This window comes from Dermacentor albipictus, chromosome 7 (genome assembly GCF_038994185.2).
Source record: "Dermacentor albipictus isolate Rhodes 1998 colony chromosome 7, USDA_Dalb.pri_finalv2, whole genome shotgun sequence".
Taxonomy (NCBI): Eukaryota; Metazoa; Arthropoda; class Arachnida; order Ixodida; family Ixodidae; genus Dermacentor; species Dermacentor albipictus.
The window spans coordinates 85,444,150-85,466,925 of record NC_091827.1 but is presented as its reverse complement, the minus strand read 5'-3'; the positions used below and the strand labels follow the sequence as shown (position 1 = coordinate 85,466,925).

At 46.4% G+C, this 22,776-nt stretch overlaps 1 protein-coding gene across 1 annotated transcript in view; it reads right to left on the bottom strand.

The window, feature by feature from the left end:
• LOC135899663 (uncharacterized) overlaps positions 1-22,776 on the bottom strand; it is a 69,831-nt gene that overhangs the window by 27,832 nt on the left and 19,223 nt on the right. The window contains exons 4-5 of the mRNA XM_070522008.1: positions 17,298-17,356; positions 13,106-13,198 (exon numbers count right to left, since the gene is read on the bottom strand). Coding sequence (XP_070378109.1) covers positions 13,106-13,198; positions 17,298-17,356 — 152 coding nt within the window. The remainder of the gene's footprint in view (positions 1-13,105; positions 13,199-17,297; positions 17,357-22,776) is intronic.

The window sequence follows — 22,776 nt, the reverse complement described above, 5'->3', positions numbered from 1 at the left end:
CCGCGAAATGATACCCTTAAGATTAAACTTTCCTGTTCACTGATTCCCATAAAGCCCACAATCTGGCATAAAAGAATTGCTGCCGGCTTTCGTGGACCACTCGCTTTTCCCGCTGTCGGTGACGTCGTAGGCCCGTAGACGCCAACGTCTACAGCCCATACACCCCAACATTAACCGATTCTTCATCACGAGAAAAATTCCCGAGCGGGAGTTCACGTATGCATGCACACACGTTTAGTGAATTAGCAGAGTTACTGAATTTCCAAAAGTCTGGTAGGATGGAATAATAAAATACGATAGAACAATCGATGCTTTGAGGCTTCCTTTCACCTATGTAAGACGCCAACCTTGAAGGGCTACCACACGGGCACCGCGCAAAGAAGAAAGAAGCGAAGAAAAAGAAAAGGAAAGGTAGGGAGGTTAACCAGGTTTGACCACACAGTTCACCGCGACGTTAAAGGCTGTGGCTAAGCTGAGAGAGAAACAACTTTATTTAGTCCACTGCAGAACGACACCATGACTAAATGGTGCCGCGACGCGGGCCCTGACGTCTTCTCAGCGGGTGGTCTCTATTCAACTCCAGCGCGTGTTACCCCCGCGGTTGGTCGCCCTGAGGGGCAACGTTCCGTCGGTTTCGCTCGGCCTTTGTCTTTCAAGAGGGGCTGAGACCTGCTGTACGGCCCGGGTTTGGCTTTCGTGGTCGTAGCATTTCGCCGCAGCCGCGAGTCGCGGCGCAATCGTTCTACTTGTTGAAGCTTCGTCGGGGAACTTGGTACAATCCCATAGGACCTCCATCAGTGTGGGCCTCTCCTGCTCGCACACACGGCATACATCACTCACATATAATCTCGGGTACAGATGATTCATTAACACTGGGGTGGGTAAGGAACCAGTTTGCAATTGTCTGAACAGCACCGCCTCCGCTCGGCTCAGCCACGGGTGCGGGTGTGGGAAAGTCCTTCGAGCCAGGCGGTGAAACTGTAAGTTCGTAGAACGCCGCTATGTGGTCCTTGGCACTACACCACGTTGGACGGTCGGTTTCAGCGGCGCGGTTGGTTGGTGCTCGTTGTGATTATCGTGCTTCTCCGACGCATCGTTGCCCGCATGCGCCGGGAACCACTTGATTCTATGCTGAGACATCTTCAAAAAGAAAGTGCAGCAGTGCTCTTGGTTGTGTCTGTGGACCCTCTTGCTGTGCCATAAGCTTGAAGAGGCACACAATGTTTGTCTGTTATTTTGAAAAGCTGAGTAGATGCGAATATGTTCTACAGTCTCGTCGACTTCGCAGACACTGCACGATACACTTCGAAATACATTATGCAGATCCCACGCACTGCGGAATCGAAGTTATGCGAAGCACCCTGCAGGCTGCTGGCTAGTACACTTCTTAGAGTCCTTTAAATTTTTTACTTTGTTTTCGTGCCCTAAGGTTTATAAAAAACAGCTCAGCAACCGATTACTTAGTACCAGCGTTTACCATGCCAGCCAACGGAGCTCGGTCCAGCGCGTTGAGAATTTTCATGCTGGTTTCTAATTCCTGCAGTGGCAGCTAAGGTTTATAATAAACATATTCATTAAAATAGGATGGAACAGATGTTATTAGGGGGCATCAGGAATAGTTTATACCGTGCGAGAAGTGTATAGAAAATTCTTACTACTTGTAACTCCTACAACAATTTACAAACAATAATGGAATAAAGTTTGCTTTGTTGCAGCTGGTGATACATGGTAAAACAAAAGTGTTTCCCTGCCGTGACTTTGCATCATGGGTCAGCAGCTAGCCTGATTACATGCTTTGATTGGGTTCTATTAGGCGTCCTTCAATAGTTTATTTGGTGGCATATTCTATAGCCATCGCAGATACTCCAGTGCGCCTCTCAGGTTCTGATAAACGATTTCGCTGGCCGCTCTTAAAGCAGATTTACTAAGGCTTGTTCATACATAATTCTTGTGCTGCTGATTCTGATATGGAACCTACAAAAGCCGTTTTAGCTTGCTGAGCATGTCGGATTGCCTTACACCTATGCCTTGAAAGAAAACGAGGAAAGAAGTAGGTGTAGCCAGATTCTAGAGCGAAATTCCGCTTTTCGAATTCGTATTGCGTTATCAAATAAGAAAAATACCATTCACGCATACTAACTACGGACATCATGATATAAACTATCATATACTAAGACTACTAAGCATCGTTGAGCAAAAAAATTAATTCTATGGGCGCCATTTTAAGGAATGTATAAAAAAACCTTCTCATACACAATGAAATTATAAAATGCATAAAATGCTATCGCATTAAAATTTTTTATGCATTATATATATATGCCTCAATCTGCGCTGTAATATGAATGTACAAACGAAAATTGAAGCAAAAATATTTCTTCGCATAGTCATTGTATAATGTACACATTATCTTGTTTATTTGTATTTTCTACATCGTACTTGCTCGTTTCTTGTTATATTTGCTTTTTTCGTACATTGAATCATCATCTAAGCCGAACGCGCTTAGGAGCAAGAGCCCCTGCCAGGCCATATGGCCTTTAGCTCTTGTTTCCTCTTTCTGTAATGAAGAAAGAAATAAACGTCTAACTTCAAAATACTTGTGGTGTCTTCTCTTACACAGCATTTTAAAAAAGGCGTTCCATGTGTGATCGCTTGAAATCTCTGACAGACCACATTACAGGTGCATTTGAAGAAGGCACAATTTAGTTATATTAAAATTTTTATGCGTTTATTTACAGTTGTGTAGGTTGTATTTATTTACTACAATCGCTGGTCTCTTGCAAAAGGCATCAAATATGAAGTCACAACGCCAATTGCGATTTCCGACAACACTCCTGCGGACCCAGTAGGTACATTCTGTTAACTCTGGAATAAAGAAGGAAGCCTGTAAATTAATGCCACAATAATGCGCCTTATATAGCATCAGCTAGGAATCAGTCTTATTAGGAGACGAGAGGAATATTTTTCTAGAGTGCTACAAGTATATAACAAATGCTCGCTACTCACAGCTTTCGTAACATTTACATTGATTTCAATGCAATAGAGGTGCAATAGATTTAGGCGCACGTTAAAGAACCCCTAGTGGTCGGAATATCCGGAGTCCTCACTACGGTGTGTCTCATAATCAGAATGTGGTTTTGGCACGTAAAACCCCATAATTCATTTATTTTTTTGCTTCGTCACGTCGCATGGCAACTAATTGCAAAAATCCAGGGCAGGCATGCGTTCTCTTCTCTATACTGTACCAGCCTCGGCATCGGCACCGGCAGAGGTCGTGTAGAAACAAGTTGTAAAATTTATTTGTTGAAGTAAACTAATTCATGCCTTCGCCGTGAAACTATCGTGGTCGCCTTGTCCTTGAGTTAAGCAAAAAAGACAAGTAAGTGCGTCTAAGAACTCGTTTAAGAACTCCAAACGAGGCTGGGTGGCCCACCGTGTGCTTTGTATAAGACAGATTGCCACTGTGCGTGGTATCTTCATAAATAGTTCATTTAGTATTTGATTTCAAAACATATCAGAACCAGACAGAAGTAGAAGGGAAAAGGCAGCTGACTGAAAACTGTCACAAGAATGGACACAGCGCGCCTGCTGGTTAAAAACGTAGATATAACCATGTGTGCGTACGTGCGTGCGTGCGTCTGGAATGTCCCTGTTAACCTGTGCGAAGATTTATATGAAAACCAATAGCTGCAGAGAAACAGTAGCCACTGCATGGTAGCCGTAGTCGTGTCTGCTTACAGCCAGTATATTTCTCATCACAAAGTATTAATTAATTGCTTTTAATTAGTGAACCTTTTAATTATTCCTTGAATCGCCAACATATCAATTACAAAGTGGTAGGGACCACAAATAACTTCCGAATCAAGCATATGTATCATGCTCAGCTCTGCCTCATTGGTTTTGCTGAGAAAAAACAAAAGCGCGTGAGAGATTCAAAGTTCGGAATAGAAACGCGCTCGCGTGCCACTACTAAAGCGCCCCCAAGGAAATAGCCACGGATACACGGCTTTGCCTGCGCTGGCAGCTCGATACAGGGCTTCACGCGATGTGATGGTCGCGGCATCATGAGAACACGTCGCTGACGCATTGATAAGCGTAACGGAGCTGTAGGGGCAATTTAGAAGCAGGGAAATTTTAACGGCGCACTTGGGCGCGCCCGGAATGTAGGAGGAGGAGTAGATTTTAATGAACAGAAAGGAGAAGAGGTCGGCCTGGAGAGCGTGTCTCTAGCCTGCTACTCCTCACTGGGGAAAGGGGAAGTGGGAAATACAGGGAAAGGTAGGTGGCGGGTGATTATGTTATGGTGAATAAAGGGAAAATGAGACATCCACCTGTACCGACATCTATCCACCGGTACAATGAGATACTATATACATACGTTATACACGCTATATGCTATACGCATACGTTATATACGCTATATATGTACGTTATCCAATATGCGGGTGCGCAGTGAACGCGCATACACGTAACGGTAATCTTGTCCATACAAAAAGTAATATTGTCCCAAAAAGTTATTGCGCAAACACATTTCGTATTGACTGCACGTCTCACAACTTCTAAAGGCGATCGTCTAGACCAGTCTCACTTGAAAAATTCAAAAGTGATTTTATGGCACGTTGGGCACAGTGAACACTCCTCCAAGCGCCCAAAAGCTTTTCTTCTGAAAAGGGACGGGAGTCCAAGCTGTCAACTATTGATTTGAGTTTTCTGCATTCGGCCGCGTATTGAGGGCACACACAAAGTACGTGAGCTATTGTCTCGAGAGTGTGACAGACGCTACATTCAGGGTCCCGTGCTTGTCCAATCTTGTGAAGGTATCGGTGGGTGTATGCAACACCCAGCCGTAATCGATGAATGAGTGTTTCCTGGCTTCTCCGCAACCGAAGTGGAAGCCGGAATTGTAAGCCAGCGTCAAGTCTATGAAGGCGCTCTTGTCGATGTTCGGGGTTGCCCCAATGTCGTGCCGTAGAAGTTTTAAGGGAGGTATGGAGCAAGGCGTTAATGTCATACCGGGAAAAATGAATTTTTATAATAGTTCCGTCAGTCTGCGCCTTTTTTGCTTCCGCGTCAGCCTGTTCGTTCCCAGCTATTCCACAATGGCCAGGAATCCACTGCAGCACGATGGTATGCCCGGAGTGTGACGCCTCAGCAAGTAGAGACATGATGTCATGAACCAGAGGACTATATGCCGTTCTCTCACTCATATAATTGCTGATGAGTTGCAGTGCTGGTTTTGAGTCATAGAACACTGTCCACTTCTCGAGACTCTGTTGCAGTATGCAGCGAACTGCTTCTCGAACTCCGGTCAACTCAGCTGCTGTAGACGACGTCCTGTGTCCTATCTTGAATCGCTGTGCGATTCCCATTCCTGGCACCATGTAGGCCGCCGCGGAAGAGGTCTGTGTCACAGAACCATCTGTAAAAACATGTTCGTAATATCTATACATGTAAGCAATGTATGATAGCGCGAAATGCTTGAGCCCAGCAAGCGGCATCTTCGACTTCTTTGTTATTCCAGGGATTGAGAGCCTCACCGTTGGCTTTGCCATCGTCCAGAGTGGAACTTGGGGTATGTCATATGGTTGGACGTCCGACGGCAATAAGTCTTGCTGCGACAACACGGCTTCTGAGTAGGCAGACACAGACCGTACGCTTGTGACGTTCGTAAGTGGATGATTCCTGTGTCTGGTCAGTAGCCTTAGATGCATTCGCAATGGCTCATGTTGCAGATAAACTCGAGCTGGGCACGCATGTGCCTCTGCGATCGTGCCCCAAGTAGACGCACATCGTGGTAGTCCAAGGCAAATTCTCAGTGCGCGAGCCTGAGCACTTTCAAGTGTGCGTACAGCAGTTGTACAAATCCGAGAAAGTACAGGCGCACTGTAGCGGAAGTAGCCAAAAAAAGTGCCTGGTAGAGCTGCAGAAGAGATGACTTGGATGGGCCCCATGATTTTCCAGACATATGTCGAATGATCTGAGTAAAGCTGTCTAGCTTTTTCCTTAATCCGGAGAGGTGCTTCGACCAAGATAAGTCACGGTCGATGATGACTCCGAGAAACTTGTAGTGTGTTACTGAAGGTATAATCTTTCCATCAATCATAACGGGGTAGCAGGCCATTGACTTCAGTGTAAATGCCATGGACACACTTTTTTCCGGTGAGAGCTGCAGTCCGTGACTGTTTAGGTATGTCGACGTTATCAACACCGCACGCTGCAGCTTCGTTTGCACTTGCAAGCGCGTTAAGCTCGTGGTCCATATACAGATGTCGTCTGCGTACACAGAGACCGAGACTGTGCCTGCATGTTCTTTGACCAGTCCAATGAAAACGATATTAAATAAGGTTGGGCTCAATACACCTCCTTGAGGCACTCCACGATAGACGGGGTGGTTCTTTGTTTCACCGTCTGGAGTTGTCATGAATATCGTTCTCTCTTGAAGATAGCTGGCTATCCACTGATGCATACGTCCCCCGACGCCACATTCTTCTAGGGCATTTAAAATTGCATCATGTAGAACGTTGTCAAAAGCACCCTTGATATCTAGAAAGACAGCAGCCCGGAATGTATGTTCCTGTTGTTCCCATTGTGGTATCAACTTTGTAAACAGGGACAAGGGGCCTCAGAAAGGCTCGCCAACGTTTCAATAGGGCGACCTATCTTCGTCAAAGGCGATCGTCCGGGAGGCGATAGGCAGCACAACATGCTTGCCTACGCCGATGATCTGACGCTGCTGGCCGGGGATCCCACCAACCTGCAGGGCCGCTTAGACCGTGTGTGGGACTACGATAGGTCCTCCCAGTGAAACGTTGGCCAGCCTTTCTGAGGCACCTTATTCCTGTTTACAAATTTTATACCACAGTGTGCTATTCCATCTGTCAGCCGCTTTCTTGATTTTGGTTGTTCCCATGAGCAACACAAACAAACCTTCCTCAGGCTATGTCCGCTTAATGCGTGTTGGTGTATATGTATGGCCAACATATCCTGCTTTCGATTACGTAAGTCCTTTTTGCTGGATGCGCCAGTGCATAGTTGATAACGGGAGATCTCAACGGTACGCGTAAATAAAGTGGATGGGTAAACGGCGCCGCGCACGCTCAAGTGGTGGAGCATCGCACGCGAAATGCGCAGGTTGCGGGTTCGTTCCCCACCTGCGGCAAGTTGTTTTTTTGCGTCCACCTTCATTTCATTAATTTAACATTTCTTTATTTCTTTCAATAAACAGAAGTAATGTCCGCTATGTGGTCTTTAGTGTGATTGATGGTTCGCGTGCTAAAAACGATGACGCTGGCCATGATGATGAATATATACAGATGAAGAAGATGAAGGGGTAAAATAATGCTCCCACAATTTCCCCCGCGCGTGGAAGCGGCCAGCCTGACCACTGGTTACGCTGGATATGGCGGGAGACGCCATATGGAAGGCTTTAAACGCGAAACATGCACAATTTCTGTGGCACGGCAACGGCCGTCCAAAGGCGGAACAACTGGAGTGACACGATAGTTAACCAGTGAAGTCTGTTCCGAACAATGTAGAGCCCGATAAAACGGGACTGAAATTTCTCGCACAATCCAGGAGCGCGAACTGGGGTCCACAGTGACACTTCGTCTTCAGGGAGGAAGAAAACGACGCGGTGAGATGCATCATAGGGAATTTCGCGGCCTCGTTGACTGGCGTCGGTGTTGAGGCGGGCATGTTGGCAACACCGGGCAATGCGCAAAACGAACTGCTCACACACTGATGTGGACGAAGGCACGGTGACACCGAAAAAAGAAACGTCGAAGGTAGTGATCGGTTGGCGATAATACACAAGGAAAAAGGGCGAGTACCCAGTAGTGCGTTGGACGGTCGTGTTGTATGCGAAAGTGACGAATGGTAGAATGACATCCCAATTGGTGTGCTCAGGGTTGATGTACATAGATATCATGTCGGACAGCGTGCGATGAAAGCGCTCTGTGAGACCATTAGTTTGAGGGTGAGAGCTGGAGGTCGTTTTATGGATGGTATTGGACGCGAGGAGAACATCATCGAGAAGTTTAGAGAGAAAGGTCCTGCCGCGGTCACTCAAAAGGACAGGTGGGGCTCCGTGCCGTGAAAAGATAGCTTCCAAGAAAAAGGCTGCAACCTCCTAGGCGGATCCCGAAGACAGTGCGGCTGTTTCAGCGTACCGTGTCAAGTGGTGTACAGCTGTAACGATCCATCGTTTGCCGTCAGTCGTTAAGGGTAGTGGTCCATAGACGTCGATACCAACGACTGCGAAAGGAGCTTCAGGACACGGGACAGAGGTTGGAGCAGTCCAGCCGGAGGTGAGGTCAGTCGTTTTCGGTGTTGGCAGAGCGAACAGGAAGCCACGTATTTCGCAACGCTGGTTGCAAGTCCAGGCCAAGAGAAGCGGCTGCGAATTCGCTCATAGGTTTTATGGAAACCAAAGTGACCGGCAGTGGGATCGTCGCGAAGGGTCTCCAATATCTGGGCCCGAAGTGATCGGGGAACGACAGGAACCCAACGGTGTCCTTCGGGATGAAACACGTACCGGTATAATATCGAATTTTCGATCTTGAAGTTCTTGAACTGCCGACGCAGCCGAGCGTTAGGTGGCCGAGAGGATCAGCGAATACGTTCCATAACGGAGTGGCAGTAGGAGTCATTACGTTGGCTAGAGGCAAACGTATTAGAATGGCTGGGAGGGAGCCGGTCGGGAGGTGCGAGCGAAGGGGATGCAGGCGACGCGCCCTGAGGTTTCCTCACGGAAAGTGGTAAGCAAACAGCGTTTCAAGACGGAGGTAGGGGACAACGAGAGAGAGCATCGGCATCCTGGTGTTTCTTTCCAGATTTGTAAGTGACGTCGAAGTCGTATTCTTGTAAGCGAAATATCCAATGGCCGAGACGTCCCGTTAAATTCTTTAGCGTCGCCAACCAGCGCAAGGCGTGGTGATCAGTAACGACCGTAACGTGGCGGCCGTGCATATAAGGCCGAAATTTTGGAGGGACCAAACAACGGCGAGACACCCTTGCTCGGTAATCATATAATGTGTCCCTGTAGCTGTTAGCGTACAACTTGCGTATGCAACCACACGTTATTGAAAACTTTGCTGACGTTGCAGAAGAACAGCGCCGATACCGTGTCCGCTGGCGTCAGTATGTAGAAGAGTGGGTGCGGTGTTGTCGAAATGAGAAAGCACAGCTTCGGACGTAAGGGCACGCTTGAGGGTGTGAAAAGCAGTTTGGCATTCGTCCGACCATACGTAGGGAGCTCCAGAAGGAAGGAGTTGATGGCGCGGCGCTGCAATGGTGGCAAAGTTACGTATGAAGCGCCGGAAATACGAAGCTAGGCGAAGGAAGCTACGCAAGTCTTTGGCGCGTTGACGCCTGGGGAAGCGAAGGACGGAAGCGAAGCGAAGGAAGCGAAGCGAGCGGTAATCTTGTCGGGGCCGGGTCGAAGGCCCTCCTTGCTGACAAGGTGTCCGAGCACGTTAATGGTTTTGCTGATGAAGTGGCACTTTTTTGTATTCAGCTGAAAGCCAGCAGCTGAGAAGCATGTCAGGACTTTGTCGTGGCGCTGCAAGTGCTGATCTAAGGTCGACGAAAGTATGATGATGTCGTCAAGGTAGCATAAGCAAGTCTCCCACTTTAGGCCCCGTAGTACGGTGTCAATCATCCGCTCAAACGTGGCTGGAGCATTACACAGGCCCAAAAGGCATTACGTTAAATTCGTGAAGTCCATCGGGTGGGGCAAAGGCAGCTTTCTCCTTGTCTGCTTCGTGCATGGGGATCTGCCAGTATCCGAAGCGTAGATGAAGGCTGGAGAAATACTCCGCGCCTTGTAATGAATCTAATGCATCCTCGATTTGGGGCAGTGGATATACATCCTTGCGGGTTATTTTGTTCAAGGCGCTGTAGTTTACGCAAAATCGCAGAGAGCCGTCTTTCTTACGCACCAAAGCGACATGTGACGACCAAGGGCTTGAGGATGGGCGGATTATGCTACGTTTCAGCATGTCGGCAACGTGGGTATCGATGATCTGGCGTTCAGCGGAAGAAACGCGATATGGCAGCCGGCGCACGATGAAAGTTCCATCTGTGTGTATGTGATGAGCCGTCACAGAAGTTCGTCCCGGAACCGGAGCATGGACGTCGAAGGGGTCTTTATGCTTGGATAACAACGCCAGTAACTCCCCCGTCTGCTGTAGCATTAAATCGGAGCTGATGATTCTAGCGAGAACAGAAGCAGGGACCGGATCCATAGCTGTGGGTGGTTGTGAAACATCAGTAGTCGAGGTAAGCACAGAGACAGGCTGAGTGTCCAAGACGCACATGAGAACGGCGCCTTTAGAAAGCATGACTGTCTCATTGCTTGTGCTGAGTACAGCCAAAGTGGCCGTGCCGTTAATGAAGCAAACAAGGCTGGGTGCCAGAGCAATCCCTTTGAATAAGCAATGGTCTGACGGTACCACTAAAACGTCACCATCGGTGAAGTCAGAGTTAACTGCAAGGAGTTGTTCGCGGCCAGGGGGCACCATACAATCGTCAGCAGTTCGTAAGCGAAGGCGTGGTTCGTGCACGTCGTTGGAATTGTTATTCTCTGTCAAGTTAACGAGGCGTTGACGGCACGAGATGAAAGCAGACGCCGAAGAGAGAAAGTCCCACCCTAGTATAAGCATGTGAGCACAGGAAGTCAACACTGCGAACTCGATAGGGTGGCGTATCCCGTCGATCGAAACTTTAACGGTGCATTGCACCGATGGCCGAATCACAACATTATTTGCACCACGAAGAAAGCTCCACTGTAAGATGTAGTAACTTTGCGTAGACGAGAGCACAAGCCAGCGTGAATAATAGGAGTAGCTGCTCCCGTATCAATCAATGCTAGGACTGGTACACCTTTTGCACACACGAATAAAGTACTGACCAGGCACGCTTCAGGAATTGTAGTCGGTGCGAGCCATGCAGCTTTCCCTCCAAAAACTGCACCGTCTAGTTTCCCGATCGGTAGTCAGGAGTGCCGATCAGGTGGCTGGTTGCAAGGGTGATGTCGATCTTCGGAGAGGGGAGGGCGAGCGGCGGCGCCCTGGACGATAGTTGCCAGGCGCTTCGGGAGGTGGAGAAAGTGAGCGTGGGGAGAGCCGGCGCTGGTAAGGACTCGGAGGAAGCAACGGGTCTCTCTCCTAAATATCGTAGCCACGGCGTTCGTCCTGCTGTCGTCTTCGGCAAAAACGCGATATGTGCCGATGAATACCACAATAATAACAAGTGGGGCGGGGTGTAGCCCGGGTAGTGTAAAATGCTGTGGCAGGCTGACGGAGGGGTAGAGTCGCCAGATGGTTGGGGGCAGCAACAGCAGCAAGAGGCGCTGTCCGAACAAACGCTGGTTGCATAGCCGCAACCTGAGCGTACGAGGTGGATGGCGAAAGAGGGCCACAGCTCGCAGCGCAGGTCATGGAGGACAGATCCTCCTTGATGATGTCGCGCAGGCCAGGAAGCGCAGGCTGACTCTGTAGAACGGGAGAACTCAGCAGGCCACACGCTTGGAGATCTTCGCGTATGAGAGTCCGAATAAGCATACGCAGGTCGGTATCCGACGAAGGAGGCGCGTCACCGGTGACAGGTTGTAAACGGATGGCCTGCAGTGCGTCCAGGTGTTAGCAAGTCGCGATCACATCGCTAACGGTATTTGGATTCTTGATCGCCAGTGCGTTGAATGCGACCTGGGCAATGCCTTTTAGGATATGACGGACACGATCAGCTTCCGCCATGGTGGCGTCAACACGGTGACAAAGGGCAAGGACGTTCTCGATGTAAGAGGTGTATGCTTCCCCGGGAAGTTGTGTGCGTCCATCAAGCTTTCTCTTGGCGACCTCAGAGCGGACGCTGGGAGCACCAAAAATCTGCGGAAGCTGGTGTTTGAATGACGCCCAGTCAGGAAAGTTGCTCTCATGGTTGAGAAACCAAGTCCTGGCAACGTCAGTGAGGTAGAATGCAACGTTGCGAAGCTTGTGCATATCATCCCACCGGTTAGATTCACTCACGCGGTCATAATTGTCCAGCCAGTCATCAACGTCATCACTACGAAGGCCAGCAAACATGTTGTAATCGCGCTGCCGCGTGCTGATGGTCAACGAAGGAACGGCCGGAGGGGCAGAGACGGTGACGCCGGAGGCTCCTGGAGGTTCTTCTTGGGGCATCCTGGAAGAAAGGCGGAGCAAGCGGCGGCCTGAACGAAGCTCCAGGGAAACTCGAAGGCGCTGAGGACCAAGAGATGGAAAGCAGCCTCCACCACTTGCGAGACAGCTGTTAAGCCGCAACGGTTTATTTCGCAGGTCGCGCGCTAAAAACGATGACGCTGGCCGTGATGATGAATATATACAGATGAAGAAAATGAAGGGGTTAAATAATGCTGACAATATATATATATATATATATATATATATATATATATATATATATATATATATATATATATATATATATATATATATAGGGGTTTCCTTCAAAGTTCAGCACGCAGGACCCGACGTAGCATACGCAGGAAAGAGACGACGCACTTTTTGGAAGACTGCTTTTACTTAACGTTTTCGGCTGGTGGACCAGCCTTCGTCAGAGTACAGAGTACTGTACTCTGACGAAGGCTGGTCCACCAGCCGAAAACGTTAAGTAAAAGAAGTCTTCCAAAAAGTGCGTCGTCTCTTTCCTGCGTATATATATATATATATATATATATATATATATATATATATATATATATATATATATATATATATATATATATATATATATAGCATTAAAATGTAGATACGGAAAGGTAAGCCCGATGCCTCCCAATGCAGTGTTTACATAAATGCTACTTCTAATTTCCGGTGGCCCCCATATGTCAAATTCATCTAAACGCCGCTAATTGCGCTCCAGAGTACGTGAAGACTATTTTGGCTACCACAAGGTTCATGTGATACGTACACTTGGCCCATTTGCTGATGTCGGCAATGAAAACGCAGCAAATTAAAAAATAACACAGCTTACAAATATACACCACAGACGAGGAGTTATGGTCCTATTCCGGCTATTTTTTCTGGGTATTCCATTTTCTATGCGCTTAGACCATAATTTTGCTTACTTCCAAGTGGGGGCAGCTTTGCCAGAATGATGCAGTCGTCGCTGGCGTGCAAAACAGGGAAACCATCCATTCCGTACGGCAGTAAGTCCAATTCTGAAACAACACAACCAAATTGCATTCAATAGTGCCTCGCAATACAGCCATACAACACGATAATTCACACAGTAGTTACCCGCTGAGCAATCAGGTGGGTGCGGTTAGCAAGCGTGTTCCTGTAGCAATCATTGCAGTAAACTCCTTGGGTAGCAGAGCTTGTGCACCAATGCATCAGTGCGCAAACTTGTGCACTTTGAGCTAGCTTTTGCCTTAGACGCATGTGCGATACATGAAATGCATTTATCACTGCTTAACTACTGAGAATCACTCTTTACTCTTCGTGGGCTATTGAGTGGTGTGGGGTGGTGTGGATATAATACGCGTCGTAATGGTGACGTTGTGTATTTCACACTATAGCGGGTGCGGGTGTGCATGCCAATGAGCGCACCTGTTTTAGTTCTGCTTCCCCTCCAAGATAGTAAATCCTGATAAGCCAGAAGTTACCACCTACATGTGCCTCAAGCTTAGTAAGCATTATGTATAATAACGTTCGAAGACTTGCTTGTCTAGCAGCCACGCTTCGTACACATGCAGCAGCCCCGCTTAACCCGGTTGCCTGTCGTATATATGCGCCCAGTGACCGGAGTGCCAATCCGTGCGAGCATTGTTGGGGTTTGCATTATTGGTCGCAATCACTGCTTCCCTCTAGCCTTGCCCCACATGCAACCAACCCTTTCATGGACGGCATTGTAATCAACAAAGCGTAATCTGCATGCGAAAGCCGCTATTCCCGCTGTGTATCGCCACCATGAAGCTTTACCGGGACTGCGCTGTCCAACTTCTGAGAAAAAAACACGAAAAACCCGGAGGCAAGTAACTCGGCATTTAAACTTCACAAGGTTGCATCGTCCAACCGAAACACAGGAGGAATTTCTTACACTCCATTTTTCTTTTCATGAATCATCTCCCTATTTTATTCACTTTGCACGGTAACAGTTTGCTGTATTATTCTTGCGTTTGGTCCGTGTCGAGATGTTTAAGCACTTTAGTTTTGTTTTATTCCTCACAAATGGATCACAGTTGCGAGCTCATCTTTTGTAAGTGGCCTTATTTTCAAAATCAAGAAACGGGCTTACAGATAGAATAGAACATAGTGATGTAAAGGTTATAAACAGGGATAAAGTGCCTAAGAAAGGCTGGCCAACGTTTTGATAGGAGGACCTATCTTCGTCAAAGGCGGCCTCTACAAGCATGGCTACTCCTTTTGCACCAACCTGCGCGAACATATTTGAGGGGATTCCGGAAACAGGTATTCTCTCGCGCTGCACTGACAAGCCCCACACAAACCTAGGATACATAGACGACATATTCATAATATGGGGACCTGGTCAAGACAGTCTAGATAAATATGTAGCATTTCTGAACTCTTTTCATCCAGCAATAATATTCACAATAGAATATTCAACTAAGTGCATAAACTTCCTGGACACAACAGTATACATTGACAATGCGGCACTAAAGACAACCCTCTATAGGAAACCTTTCGACAAACAACACTACCTAGAACATACGAGCCATCATCCCAGACATTGCAAACAATGCATCGTTAAAGACCAAGCGATACGACTACGTCGCATTTTCTTTGAAAACCAAGACTACCTAGATAGACTCGATCAACTTAAAGAAACCCTATCAAACAAAAAACACGTAAACAGTGGCCTTCAATAGCCTACGCCGCTTTAACCAAACTTGATCGACCCGAGGTCCTCAAGCCCCGCCCGGAAATCACAAGAACAGCAACGTATTCTCATTAATTCTCAAACTAAATTCTCAAACGCACTCCCAAACGTGAACATCCTCGTAAATACTACCCAATTATCAGGAGCAACCAGAAACTTAAGATTTTTGCCTACCCGGCGAGAGTACCTCACAGACACCCCTAATTTTAAAGATATCCTTGTACATGAGAAACTAAGGACAAATATCAAGAAGGGAACCGGTTCCTGTGGCCACCCCAGTTGCTCTAGATGCAAACATATATTCATTCTACTAATACAGTAAGAAGTACAGCTTCCAATTACTCACACAAGGTAACTTCGGGTTTCACCCGCACATCGAGGAACGTAGTGTACATGTCTGGAATGTGCCTCTTGTAGCTAACAATACATAGGTGAGATTAGATAACAAATTTCTACAAGACTCAATGGTCACCGCGCGGATACAAAACACAATTTACCTAAAGCAGTAGCCAGCCACTTCAGTGAACATAGTCATATATTCAACAAAGCAAGGCTCTATATACTACAAACAAATTTCCGTTCACCTCGCCAAAGGAAACACACGGAATAATACCTCATACAGAAGTTGAATTGCCTACATGCGACGGGAATTGATTTGGCGCGTGGTACCTTAGAATCTTTAAAAGCGGCAACTTAAATCTGATATTCTCATATCAACCAAGGCACAAAACACGTTATGCCACGAACTAACCTTAATTCCTTAACCTCACCTATTCCTCCATTTCGATTTTTTTTCCTGCCTATTACTCAATTTAAACTACTCTTTCATGTTTTCACGTTTGTATCAACTATACGACCCCCTTTTGCCAAGTAAATCTGCCCCCGCCTGCTTCTGCGCACGTCACTCCCCTATTTGTTATTCCGGTTTAGCCCCCCCCCCTTTTTTTTGGTCTGTTTAGTTATGTTTTTTAGAAATACCCTCACCAACACAGTCCAAAGTCCCAGACGCCAGCATACCTTTTTCAGCGCCTCAGCCACACATGGTATCGCCATTTCTGTATACCGCCGTAACGAAACCTACGTTGAGCTACTGGGGCTAACGTCCTTTGAAAGACCATGCCGCTGCCTTCCAGTTACCGCGTTCCTTGCACCCCAGACTCCTTGTCGCCATCTTAACTCCTTCAAAACTACTCGACGCATTTACGGCTACGCAACTAAAGTCACTCTTTGAACTGATGTGTTTTTGGGTCTTTTTTTTACTCGCGAACAGACCGCCTAACCGGCTCTTCTAAAGCCACAAAAGCATGCCGCCAACGACCGCTCTGAATGCTCCCTAACCTCACCCCTACACCCTTCCTCTTGTGTATCCCCTTTTTCTCTTTGTTTTCCTCTCCTTTGCTTTCTTTAATTTTCTCCCCACCTTCCCACTCTCTCACTCTTGTCCCCTCGTCTTGGGAACCACGCTCACAGACGTCAGACGACAGCGCTCATTCTCTTTGGAGTCTTTCCTTTTACAACCAGCCGCCACCGACAACAACCGCACGTGACATAACTGTACTAACTCTTTAAAACTAACATGCCGAGGATGACGAGGCCGCCTTTGACGTTGTTGGCATCTGTTGGCATGTGGTAAAGTCTATATAGGCCAGACAGGCAATTGTGTTAATAAGCGTTTGCACGAACATAATACATCCTTAAGCAGGGACCAAAGAAGTAATTTGGCAGTTCAGTGTCGTGGCTGCGAGAAATAAAAAAACTGTGCCAATGTTCGATCGTCTTACCTTTAGGGAGGGGAAAGATCAGATATGAGCGGAAAGCTTTCGAAGACTTTCACATTAGAAATCAGAAAAAAAATTGTGTCGTTGATACGCCTTTCTGTTTAACCAGCAAGGAACCTGTTTACCTAGCGCGTGTGTAAAAGGCGATAAAACTGACATTGCTACACGTACCTTGGTAGGAGTACAAGATGTGAATGAGTTTAATTTCGTGTGCGGCAATGTACAATTCGATGTGAAATTGATACGTGTGTCTTGGGTGGAGGTGAAGATGCGCATGCGTCGGAGGTTAGGTTTGGCAATGTGAATTCCAATAAGTCAAAGCTTAAAGTCCAGCGTCCGTCCTTGTATAACGCCTTTTCCTTGTGCACGCACCCTTGTGTGTTCACTGGTACCCCCTTTTCGAGTTCATCATGCACCGGCTGGCCCAAGAGCAGGCGTAATGTTTTCTATTATGGTAACGATAGTAGGAATTTTACGAGCGCCCCTGGCGATTATTCTTACTTTGTTCAAATACAGCATTTTTTTTTTTTGCTTTAGGTGCACAGCCTCTTGCTAGTCTTCGTATTTAGCAAGCAATGACCATAGAGATAACTTGTATACGTTCAGAGGTGCGTTGGTAAAAATTCTCTGAAACCTCACCTTCTTCGGCTAGGACTCTTTCTCCATCGTATTCCGAGATCATCCTTAGGTCAAACTGCCTGAAAGAGACATCGTATTGGTTAAAGATCGTAAAGATTCATTGCAGCACACACACCTGTTTTGCTGCAGATCCTCGCGTACTTTTCAACCTTCACCCACTTAAATGCAGTAAAGATGTGTGGTATTGCTGAAAATATAAATACCCTGACTACCGTTGCAGCGTGGGGGATAGAAAAACACAGCAAGAATTCTTGATGAACGTTCCTAATACCTATTTTTTTTTGTTTCGAGAAACAATTTTTTTCCAATTTTTGCTTTATAGTGGTTCACAATACTCGTGATCCTTCTGTATGCCGCATTCACCCATCAGAACAAGTGAGTGAATAAATGAAATTATTTCCTGACATTTCTATCTGGGATATAACCGGACGTATTTGTCTTGTGCGCTCTTGCGTAAAAAATCGGGACCTGTATTCACGTTTTGCTGCTTAAAAAATTGCATGCAGAGGTTTTACGTGACAAAACCACAATAATATTATGACACACGCCCTATTGAGGTGGAATCCGCAATTATTTTGACTGCTTAAGTTTCTTTAGCGTGCTCCTAAATCTTCTGCACTAACGTTCTTACATTTCGCTACATGGAACCCGGCACCTCGAGTTCAGCAGCGCTGCTTCATATCTACAAAGCTGCCGCGGCGGGTGTTTTCACGTTAAAATTGTTCGTAGCCATAGATGAGAGCTGAACTTGATGTCGTTCATATCAGGAAAGAACGCAGGCCAAGGGGATACTGCAGCTACCAATGAAAAGTGCACGCATGCACGCACGCACAAAAACACAATAACGATACCGTGCCGAATGAAAAATAAAAAATTTGCATTATTTTTTTCACCTTCTACATCATCGTGCTAAGTAAGGTTCAGGGGGGTCCTTTATGAGAGGACCACGGCGTGCCCTTGCTCTGCGGAGGATGCGGACGCTGCTTAGAGCGCCAGCAAGCAGTAAGGAAAAACCAGTCCGCTTGTGACGTCATCTGTTGGCGGCCTGAGTAGCCAGACACGGCTCAAAGGCAAGCGCCTAGTGGGCTGCTTCCCACGCCAGGTGGTGAGCGTGGGGCGAGCCTCCAGCGCAGAGTATGCGTTCGCAAAACGCACTCAATACACTAGCGCGCTCGAAACGAAGAAGAGTGAACATATGCCCCCTGGTTAACAGGTACTCCCATTGTATTTTAATGTGTAAGTACTCATTGGTGAGTAGTCCAGCAGGATTTTTCGGTTAGGCGAAAAGAGTAATGCCTTGTATCCACATAAAGATGCGTAATTTCCGATGTTACGAAATTTAATTGCTATGATAGTGCAAATGTAAATGATCGGTAGCGTTATAAGCGATAAGGAACAATTGAAAAAAGATAACACTGATCAGAAAATACCATTAGGGATACATAGCGTCCAATAGAAAATGCATGGGGAAGCCTATAGCAGTGGTGGACCAACGAAAATTGAGGGTGGGCCAACAGGAACGAAGAATGTTAGGTGTAACGTCGTCCTGATTTGCGCTATTCTTATTTACTGCTAACGTTAACAGACAGGAAGAGGTCAGTGTGGATCAGAGAGCAAACATGGATAGCCGATATTCTAATTTATATTAAGAGAAAGAAATGGGCCAGGGCAGGTCACGTAATACGTAGGTTATATAACCGGTGGACCATGAGGGTTACAGAATGCGTGCCAAGAGGAGGGTACCGCTATCGAGGATAACAGAAGACTAGGTGGGGTGTTGAAATTAAGAAAATTGCAAGCGCTAGTTCATCCTGATGTGGACATAAAATAGGCTTATGATGATGACGAACATGAATTTTGAGGGTGGACGAACTTGAAATTTGACGATTGGCCAAGAGAAATTTGGGGATGGGCCAACTGCAACTTGTGGGTGGACCAACTTCAAAATTGCAGGTGGACCAATTGAAATTTGGGGGTGAGCCAACTGAAATCGAGGGGATGTGCCAACTGAAATTTTGGTGTTCTCAAAAACAAGTGTGTCCTTGTTTGTTTGTGGTAGTCTTGACAGCTTGCACAAATATATGCGGTTGTGATCACGTGCGCCAGTACATGATCTGTTTCTTTCTTATAAACGGCAGTCGTAATCAGTGTTTGTCCTTGTCACTTCGATTTGTGTTCATTGTACACTTTCACACTGGTTATGTCATAATAGAATACCAACTAGACCTTTCTTACACCTTTAAACTTCGGCTTGGGCCAACTTGAAGTTTCGGGGTGGGCCAAGAGAAATTTGGGGGTATGCTAATGCATACTTAGATAACTCCAGTGTAGTTTCTGGTTACTTTCTTGAAGTATGCAGCTCTGGCCTCCCACTTCCTTCACCTGATTCGCAGCAGTTTAAGAGAAAGTAGTGCACTCAGGGTAAAACTTTGGCCAAACCTAATTTAGTTGTTCAATTATTCTTAGGCTTAGTTGTTTTTACAATAAAATCTTTCTCAGTTCTCTTTTGCTAATTAGTGGAATATGTGTTTCCACTTCTCATGCTAGCCTCTTCGAATGTCATGTCAGTCTCTTCGAATAGTCCAGCTCAAGGACAAGGATTAGGCTGTCTGCCAAAGACGATTTTTAAAGATTCCATAAAACTTAAAATTGGTCACTCTATGTACCTTCGTAGGGCCTCATGTACCCTACGCATGCAGTGCATCGAGTCGCGCGTTAAACGGAGATAATCGGATGGATGGACAGACTGGCGGATAGCTCCGAGGGAATTGTAGCCTTAGAATGCGTACGCAATAAGACATGCTGGGAGTACTTGATAACTACCGGGCGTATGTTGCCACTTCCACGTTTCCAGTGTGCTCGCGTACCTAGCGCGTTTTCCTAACAGCAGGCGCGGCGCTGCAGACCCTAGTCTTTGAGCAACAGTCCGGCGAAGGGGTGTTCAGCTAATTCTAGCAGGCGCTTGCCTACCGATAAAGCCTGCCTATGCTGGTAGCCAATACATGACGCCACCAGCAGACGAGCTTGCCATTGCTGCCACTTGCTGGCGCTCTAAGCAACCTCTGCAATGCAGAATCTACGCGTTCACGCATTCCCTTCCATAAAGTACCACCGCGTACCTGTACCAGTCATGTCATCAATATCAGTCACAAAATGGTATGATTACTTACATTTTCGTCCACTGATACTGAAAAAGAAAGATAGCACAAGAATGTTCGATTTACTGGCAAATCTTAAAATCTTTGTGAAGTTGACAAGAAAACTAGAAAGTTAGTTTAATTGGGTTTAATGGCAGAAATGCGACTGCGGCCATGCTGCGCCAGTCACAAGACAATAGGAAACGCAACGCTATTGCAGGTAAACCTGCATTGCGTTGTATTTCGTGTAAATAACCAGTTGTCTCTAAAAAGTGGAACAGGTTAGTAAATGGCACTAGTGGGTCATCTGCCAGCAGTAGGGCAGGGTGTAAAGTATATGTAAATTATCTAGGTTGTGTAAAAGCTTCCGTCGTTGTGTTTCAAAGAGTGGACATGTTATAACAATATGTATTACTGTAAGAGGTTCATTGCATGTTTCGCAAGTCGGCGGTTTGCTTTTCGGAGGGAAAAGTTGTGTTTTAAATGTGTGTGTCCAATCCGAAGTCGACTCAGGATCACCTCATAGAACCGTTGCTGATGAGTGCACGACTTCCACTCGCCAATTACGGGTTTAGTGAAATGAAGCTTGTAGCATATACAGTGGTCCCATTCTTGTTGTCATTTTAACATTAAGGCCTTCCTGACCGCAGTGATACTATCCTTATGTGGAAGCGTTGTGTTTGTTATGTATTTGTGCGCTGCTATTGATGCACACCTATCCGCTGCTTCATTATCCGGTATACCAACATTGCTAGGTACCCAGCAAAACCTAATTGACCTGCGGTATTTGTTTAATGTTACCATGTTTAAAATATCCCCAGTCAGGGATTCACATTCAGTTTCATGTGAAGAGCCTTCAGCCTGCTTGATGAGTCAGTGTATATGATGGTGTTTTCGTGTTTTTCAGCGATGATCTTTTTAACCACAGTCCATATTGAATAGACTTCAGTTGTGTAGACAGAGGCTGCTGTGGCAAACGAATACTTCTTTCTCAGTTTTTTGTTATGGCCCCCACGCCCACGTATTCTTTTGTTTTACAGCCGTCAGTGCAATATTCCATGTAATTTTTATATTTGTCTTGAAGAGCGTGGGATTCTTGTATGACGTGTTCGTGCGGGGTGTCATTTTTCATTAGGGGTACCAATGCCCAATCACATAACTGTGTAGATTCCTCCCACGGGGGTAGTCGCTGTGGCCGTTAACCAGCCTGTGGGAGCTCATCAGGAATGTCGTAATCACGGCAGTATTCTTTAGACCGCTTCTTCTGCGATTTGATCATGTTCGGTTTATTTGTGTAGTGTAATCGTTAGTTGCATTGTGTGACGATGTTGTTGCATATGGGTTGTGGTGAGGACTGGATTTTGAGTATTTAGGGAAAAGTTAGTAGCGCTCTGCGATTCTTCAAAGGAGGCGCATTACATTCAACGTGTTTCAACGTGTAAGGTCTGGGCATCTGATGTTCTGTAAGCACCACTTGCCAGTCGTATTTCTTGGTTATGAACTGGATCTAGTCGTCAGACTGTCTGGCTGAACCATATATGATGCTACCATAGTCTAATATGCTGCCTATCAAAGTGCGATAGATGTGTAGCAGGCACTTACGGTCAGAGCCCCAGCGCGTTTGGGATAGGACTTTGAGGATGTTAAGTGCATTGTTCGCTTTAATTTTAAGGCAATATATGTGCGCGAGAAAGTTCGACTTTTTATCAAACAGAACACTCAGAAACTTGCGTTCTTGTTTTACCGGTAGTGTCGCTTCCTGTAGCCTAAGGACGGGATCTCGTTGTCGGGATCTCGGGATCTCGTTGACGGGATCTCGTTACAACACTAAGAGTTTTTTTTTTTCACTTGAGAAGCGAAACCTGTTTTCCGATGCCTACTTCATTAGTTTATTTAACGTAATTTAAATCTGCCGTTCCTAGGTTGCCAGGTTCGATGCACGACACGCAATTCGTAGGTCATCCACATATAATGAGTAAATTACAGACGATGGAAGTGCATTACGGACAGCGTTCATTTTCACCACAAACAGTGCTGTGCTTAATACTCATTCCTGTGGCACACCATTTTCTTGAATGAACACACGTGATAGCTCTGTTCCTAAATGTACTTGGAAAGTACCGTCGCGCAAGAAATCAGCTAGACATTTGAGCATTCTACCGTGGATTCTTAATTCCGCTAAATGCCTGAAAATTCCAAGCCGCCATGTTGTGTCGTACGCCTTTTCTAGATCAAAGATCTCCTGAGTCCCACACTTTTTAACCTTGTACTCATTGGTCTCGTGGAACGACTTCCGAACACAGTTAAAATACCAATGTATGCCGACGATAATCTGCGTCTGG